The following is a 7,063-nucleotide window of genomic DNA, read 5'->3' on the forward strand; positions in this document are numbered from 1 at the left end:
CACTTTTTCACACCACTGTAAGAGCATCTTTACTTTATGAAATTAGGATTTACTTCCTCCGCTGATTCTCTCTCATTCAGTATGTCTCTGTTCGGGCTCAATAAATACACACACTCCGCTACTGTTAGTGCCACTTTTTAAATTTATTTTTTAATCTCATCAATGATAAACTTTTGGCTCCAGTGCGGTGCGCGTTCACGCGGGGCTGCGCTGTGATTGGTGGAGACGCAAACTCAAGGGCCGTCGTGAACGCGCAGATCACATGCGGCTTTATATATTTCAGCCTTCATGTCGCGGCCGTACTGTATAGTGGAAAGTCCTCTGCTGGGCTCCTGCTGCTCTGACCCTATTAAACAAATTAGACACACATAAAAAAAAAAAAGATTAAAAAAAAGAAACAGCTAAATTCGAGATTTGATTGGTCTAAAGCATGCCGGCGAACTTGTCCGCTGTGTTTTGTGTGTTTTTTGTGCTCCTGGCCTGTCAACAGGTGCGGATCGTGGATCCGCATGATGTCCAGGAGAAACAAGTGAGCCAGGCCAAAAGACGCCTCTCTTTGCAGAGCACAGGTGAGCTCTTAACAGCATGTACTGCTACGCTTTGTCGGTCCTGCACTGCACATTGCATCCAGATTGTTGTGCTAAAATACACTGAAATGTTTAGGAAGCTTTTCTTTTTGTGAGTTTAAAATGCCCTTTTTGCGCATTGTTTGTGTGCAGTCGCTGGATTCAGCAGACCTGTGCGCTTCCTTTCTGTACAGCTTTAACGGGACGGTATGTGTGCTCTGTATTGTGATGCTCCCCCTGGATCCCACTGGGGAACACCTGAATTATTAGGCTGACTGTTCAGTACTGCACATGTGTTATGTTTAATATTGTATCACTGACAGTTTTGTTATAAATAGTAGGAAATCAGCTTATTTTGTGTGTCTCCTGCATGGCATTATGTCTGTTTTCTATATGTTGTCCTTTTATTGCATTGGTAAAATAGGTCTAGTTTAGTTTATATTGTTTTAATAAGCTTTATCTAGGGCGACGGGTCTGTCCCGCACCGGTCCGGGCAGTACAGTGCGCCTTTCTCCTCTTGCTCTCCTGCTCTGTTGGTGGCTGTAATTCAATGCGCAGCTCCGGAGGCTCGATCCCGTCCAAGCACATTCCCTCCGTACCAGCAGGGCGCTGCATTACGGCACCTCCGAGCCGGAGCTGACCTGCAGGCTGCACAACATCAACAGCAGCATTAACAGATAGTAGAGGCCGATGTCAGCAAGAAGAACATAATTGCAATAAGTTATAGCACGTTTGAACAACGGGGGAGTCGTTCCTTGCTTCCTTACATTCATCATTATGTAGATTTCAAAGTGAAAAGAATTGTTGTCCATCTCTGATGTTGGACAGTTTCAGCTTTCTGTTTCCTCTGCAGTGGCGGACCCAGGCTGTCAGAGGGCATGTTGTGGGGCATCAGTGCACAGAAATTCCTGATGCATTTATGGTTAAACACTTCCAAACCTTCTAGGGCAGCACATATATGGCACTGCATCACGTTCTCTCCGCTGGAAGAGCGCTGTAGAGGGCACTTTACTATGTTTCATCGACCACAAGGTCACCCAAGAAGGCACTTTTTGGGGTGTTTTTTGTTTGAACATGGGGGTACCAGGAGATAGATAGATAGAAAGATAGGAGGGGTCACAATTAACTTTTCCCGTCTGTAAAACTGATGCAGTGTAATGTGAGGACATGACACAACAGGAAGCCCTCAAGGTCATCCTGACCGGGTGATGCCATTGTAATTTGGGAGACACTGTGGTATCACTTTGGTGGAATTTATTATCTCTGCTTCTGTGTCTTTCAGCGGATATTCAGAGTTGCCTGGTGAGTTCAGGGGATGTCGGCTGTGGGACGTTTCAGTGTTTCAACAACAACTCCTGTGAAATCCAAGGGCTGCACCACATCTGTCTCACTCTGCTGCACAACGCCGGGCGCTACGACTCTCAGGTGGGGAGCAGCATGAGAGTCTGACCCAATTTCAGACACTCAAAAAAGCTGATTTTGAAAGTCGCCCCTTTTTGCCATTAGGCCCCTTTCGCACTAACTGACACTGTGAAACCGTGTCCAACAGCAACTATGGGGCAGGCTTAGATAAGATACATGTTTTTACTTCATTTAATCCCTTCAATCATTACAGTCATTTGTGAGGAATGCTCGTTGTATAAGGAGCAGTGTATAGTTATGCATGGTAGCATGGGTTACAGAACAAACTGAGAAGGGAACTGAAATGAGAGAGGGAACAGCTTGTCTACTTTACTAGAATAGAAGTGCATGAGAGAGTGATGCAAGTCTAATGTGTCTCCAGCAGGATCAGGCACAGTGGATGATGTTCAGTAAAGACCTGTGAGTGACCGCTGACTGGAGATATAGCACAGTATCAGCCAGTAACAAACAATATAGTAAGATATTGGAAGGCAAATGTCCTGGCCATGAGTTTGTTGGGAGGTGTCTTTTAAATTTGTATTCTACGAGTCACCATAGCGATGTTACTGATGCTTTAAGTAAACATTTAACCAACCCACCGCTGCAATTAACCTCCACGTTGTCCATTAATTCCTGATAATGGCGTCTGGTTTTATCTACAGACGCCGTAGGTCACCTTCCAGTCCACCATGAGTAGACATGTTTCTACAGTAGCCCAGAACGAACAAACCAAACACTGTAGTTCTTCCTACACACTCCACAGCCTGTTCTCATTCCCAGGTTGTTAAATACTGTTCAGTTAGTTGCGATCTGCAACTTCACCTCTAGATGCCACTAAATCCTACACATTGGTCCTTTAAATCAGCCCTTGATGGATATAAATATGCACTTGATGGTTATGTGATATTGTGCCAGACAATTGAGGTTAAAGGTAAACTCCATGTCCCAATGAAACAGTCAGCCCTCAGTCACCAGTTGATGATCTATGTAGAAGACATATAAATAAAGAAACAGTGCTGTTCTTGGACTGTAGAGATATGGAAACATTTTAAATAAGACTGCAATCCAACATAAGCACACTTAGTATTTTCAAACTGTTTGTCTTTACTTTTAACATCACAAGAAGAAAGCACTATGTTGGGTAGCGCAGCTGGAATTGCAGCACAGTAGGGAAATATTTCACAGTGGATGTTCTAGTTGTGTAAAGGGGTTTTTTTCACAGTTACTTCATGATTTACTTCTACGCCTTGGAATTAACATTATATTACAGCAGAACGTTGTAAGCAGACAGACACACTGTTTAATTCATTCCTTACAATTTCACATTGGAGTGTTAAACAGTAATGTTAGAGGTATGTGAAATAAGATTTATGTTGGAATTTTACATAGGAAGTGAGCAGAAACAGGGGAATGGACACACATCCCAGGCCAAATCAGTGCAAGCTATAAGAAATGTCCCACTGATTCCTTCTATTGCTCTCCTCCTCCTCTTCCTCCTCCTCCTCCTCCTCCCAGGGCAAGTCATTTGTGAAGGATGCTTTGCGGTGCATGGCGCTGGGACTGCGGCAGCGCTTCAGCTGTGTGAGCCGCCGGTGCTCAGCGGTAAAAGAGATGGTGTTCTCGCTCCAGAGAGAGTGCTATTCCAAACACCAACTCTGCCTGGCGGTACAGGACCACATGGACACCATGGGTAACCTGGTCCAGTTCCACCTGATGTTTCCCCCGGGGTGAGAGAGAAACACATTAATAAAGTATCAGCAAGTTTTTGTATTAAAACCCTAAGAAAAATCTAAATAAAAACATGAACCTGAGTGAACCTGAATGAAGGGCTGAATTCCATTAAGCTGCTTCAGTTTAAGGGTCCTGGTGTTGTTCTTGCTGGCTCACTGTCACAATGTCATGACTTACTGGACCATTTGAGTAGAACAGAGCCATTGTTCATTACTATAATTACTAGCACCTGTGCTTTTCCTACTATAATGAGTCAAAATATCTGCTGTGAAAAAGGCTATTTCACTTGCTCTAATGAACAAAACAGTGGTGAATGTACTCATGTGTGCATGTCCCACCAGACCGTATGTGGAGCTGATGAACTTCCTGTTGAAGTGTGGAGACGAGGTCAGGTTGTGGGTCGGCCGGCGACTGCGAGGGCAGTGCGAGCAACAATGGGGTGCGTTGTGCGGCAGTTTCAGCAACACCTGCTCTCTCAGCCAATCGGACGCTCCGCCGCACACCACCGCCCCTCCACCCACCATGCCCTGGCCCATCACCATCCAAGGACCCTTGCAGCAGCCAACCAGAGCGGCCGAACTAGAGAACACGAGCGCGCTCAGTAAGGTCAACGCCACCGGATCTGGTCTGCCAGTGTCTGAGAAATCCAATGTTACTGCTTCATAAAAAGACACGCAGGTCACGCAGAGGTGCAGACAGGGTACACAAAGATACAAAGATCAAGCACTTATTAATATTATATTAGTAGTACAATGAGTAGTGGTAGTGTTAGTTTTATCAGAGTATTAAGTGAAGTATTGTGAAAGTGATGCAACATAACTTATTTAATCTGTTGGGTTTTTGTGCTATATTAATATTTTTCTTTGTACAAGGATGAAAAACCAATATCTACCTCACTGCAACATCACAGTAAACCACAGTGACTGTATCGTTCAGCAAAGGGCATGGACACACACGACAACACTACAGGGAAGTTGTCTCTAGCTCAAGTGCAGCTGATGGCACCAAGTCAATATTCTACCTATTTAAGTCTGTTTTTATATTTATGAGGATTGTTATATTATGCACCGTATAGTTGACACACTATCAAACGTTATCTTGTAGACAGTCGGACTGCAGGAAGGGAAGCACTCTTTGGTTATGACGTGTTATAAATATGTGTTTTTTGATGTTCTACTTGAACAATCACATTTCATACAAACCCCAGGTTTCAAGCTATGTTTTGTAAGTTTTTATTTAAATGAATCGAAAAATACATTTGTAAACATTTTAATTGAAAGTCAATAAACTACAATGATGTTACTGAACAGAGAGAAGTGTGTTAAGTTCTGTAAGATAGTTCTTCACACAAATTCACAGTGTAGCATCTCTGATGGTGATAAACGTTGGGTATCCTGCCATCTACTGGCGCATCTGTGGCAATGCTGCCACAAACAATGTGTCCCTCAATATTTTGCAACTTTATTCAAACAAACAAACCTTGTGCATTCACACAGTCTCTGACTCAACATGGTACATAATGAGATTTCTGACTCAGTAGTCTGGATGTTGAAATGGAAGGAAGGAAGGCACAAGGTATACTTGTCAATAATTGTAGCAAAAGCATGTTTGGAAGTCATCAAGAGCAGACCGACATACACACTTTCCATATTGAACACACACTGATTGTATGTTGACAAAATGTAAACAAAAGCAGGGTTATTACATACTACGGCCTTGACCTTGGTAAGTTCCAAATGTCAGATGAGATAAGACCTCAATACGCTTCAAAGTGCTTTTTTAAAATAGTCACACTCACGTTATGCAGCATCTGCTCAGGGGTGCAGACAGGTGAAAGTAGAAACAGAATTTAAACCTCTGCTGTCACTGCTGCACATGCAGCGCCATAAAGGTCTTCAAGGAGAGACTGTCTGAGAGTGTGCATCCTTATCTTAATTTATATGGACTGCATCGAGATACAGTCAATTCTTAGAGGCTGAACATCGGCAAATGAGATGGTATTCACTGATATCAGTGGCCGATGTGTCGCAATCAGTTTTGTGCTGGCGACCAGGTTTGTGTGAAGCATGTTGAGGCTTTAAACCGATCAGTACTGTTGCATGAAACCCCATAGTGCCAGTTTAAATCCATAAGTTGATTTTACAAAAACCTTTATACCCATTTTATAGACCGACATATTGCATATTGTTCAAGCTAAAAACAAGAGTGCTTAACAAGAGGAAACCGCCTCCATGTACGGAGGTCCGGTCTCTTTGCTGCTGTGGTCCATGCATCCTCTCCATACCGGCTAACTAGAAAACATTCTTCCTGAAACCTGGGTACCTCTAAGGAACAGCATGAACTAGCAGCCAACCAGCTAAATGAAGGGAAAGAGACGTTTCTTCAGAATGTAGAGGACGGTGGCAAAGAAGAGGGCCAGAGCCAGGAAGATAAGCAGCTTGTCCGTCAGCTCCCGCCGGTTGTACTTGAGAATCAGTTTCCTTCCCAGGTGGATGGTTCCCGTCATGTTTCTAAACTCCTCGTTGGTTTCCTGCACAGTCCTAGAGGAGGTGGCTGCGGTGAAGAAGAGGAGAGTCAAAAGATGGGTAAGTAAATGCTGGTGGGAGATGAAAACATACACACTGTAACACTGACAAAAGTACACATGGACAAAGTAGAGTTTTTTTTTTTACCCAGTGTGCCGATGCTGTCCTCGCTCTGCTTCACCTGTTCAGCCATCATCCTGCTGATAGACATCAGACTCTCTGTGATGTTGCTGCTGGTTTCCACTAGGCTTTCTTTGGTCGCCTTCCTGAGACAAAAACACACACAAAGCATGGGTGATGCATGGGTGCTGTTTTCCAATTTAGTATAGTGTGTTTTACACTCAGTTGTTTAATTTGTTGTACAAGTGGAAGATGGTGTTTCTCCTGGAATAGTTTCTGTTGAGAGCTTCCTGTTTTTACAGGCAGAGCAAAGCCTCAACTAGCAACTGCTTCAGTTTTTGGATTAAACCATCACAATGTACCAGAAACTAAAGTGATATCTTAAAATCACTGACGAAAGCCACATTCAGTAGGATTAATATTACAGGGGGAGGTAATAACCACTGGCAAACTACTGGAGCTGGTTCTGTAACAGACCAAGATAACATATGCTGCAGCGAAACCATCAGAGCTTCATTACTGGTAGACGTTGTATTATTTTAAATGCTACAATGATTTACCGTACCGTGATGATTTAGCTGTAATTAAAAGGACCAATGTGTAGGATTTAGTGGCATCTAGCCGTGAAGTTGCAGACTGCAACCATATTATCTGCTCTCCAAGCGAGTAGAAGAAACCATGGTGGTCGCAAAACTTGTTTGTTTGGTTTGTCCGTTCTGG

General features: G+C 43.5%; 2 protein-coding genes across 2 annotated transcripts in view; one reads left to right on the forward strand and one right to left on the reverse strand.

The window, feature by feature from the left end:
- LOC118331762 overlaps positions 1-5,407 on the forward strand; it is an 11,636-nt gene extending 6,229 nt beyond the window's left edge. The window contains exons 5-8 of the mRNA XM_035666833.1: positions 427-569; positions 1,849-1,991; positions 3,483-3,694; positions 4,040-5,407. Coding sequence (XP_035522726.1) covers positions 427-569; positions 1,849-1,991; positions 3,483-3,694; positions 4,040-4,364 — 823 coding nt within the window. The 3' untranslated portion in view covers positions 4,365-5,407. The remainder of the gene's footprint in view (positions 1-426; positions 570-1,848; positions 1,992-3,482; positions 3,695-4,039) is intronic.
- Positions 5,408-6,054: 647 nt separating this feature from the next.
- The window catches only part of bnip1b (BCL2 interacting protein 1b), a 3,505-nt gene continuing 2,496 nt past the window's right edge, over positions 6,055-7,063 (reverse strand). Inside the window, exons 5-6 of the mRNA XM_035666321.1 lie at positions 6,371-6,489; positions 6,055-6,251 (exon numbers count right to left, since the gene is read on the reverse strand). Of these exons, the coding sequence (XP_035522214.1) occupies positions 6,055-6,251; positions 6,371-6,489 (316 nt within the window). The remainder of the gene's footprint in view (positions 6,252-6,370; positions 6,490-7,063) is intronic.

This window comes from Morone saxatilis, unplaced genomic scaffold (genome assembly GCF_004916995.1).
Source record: "Morone saxatilis isolate NCDOM2014 unplaced genomic scaffold, NCSU_SB_2.0 Contig20, whole genome shotgun sequence".
Classification (NCBI taxonomy): Eukaryota; Metazoa; Chordata; class Actinopteri; family Moronidae; genus Morone; species Morone saxatilis.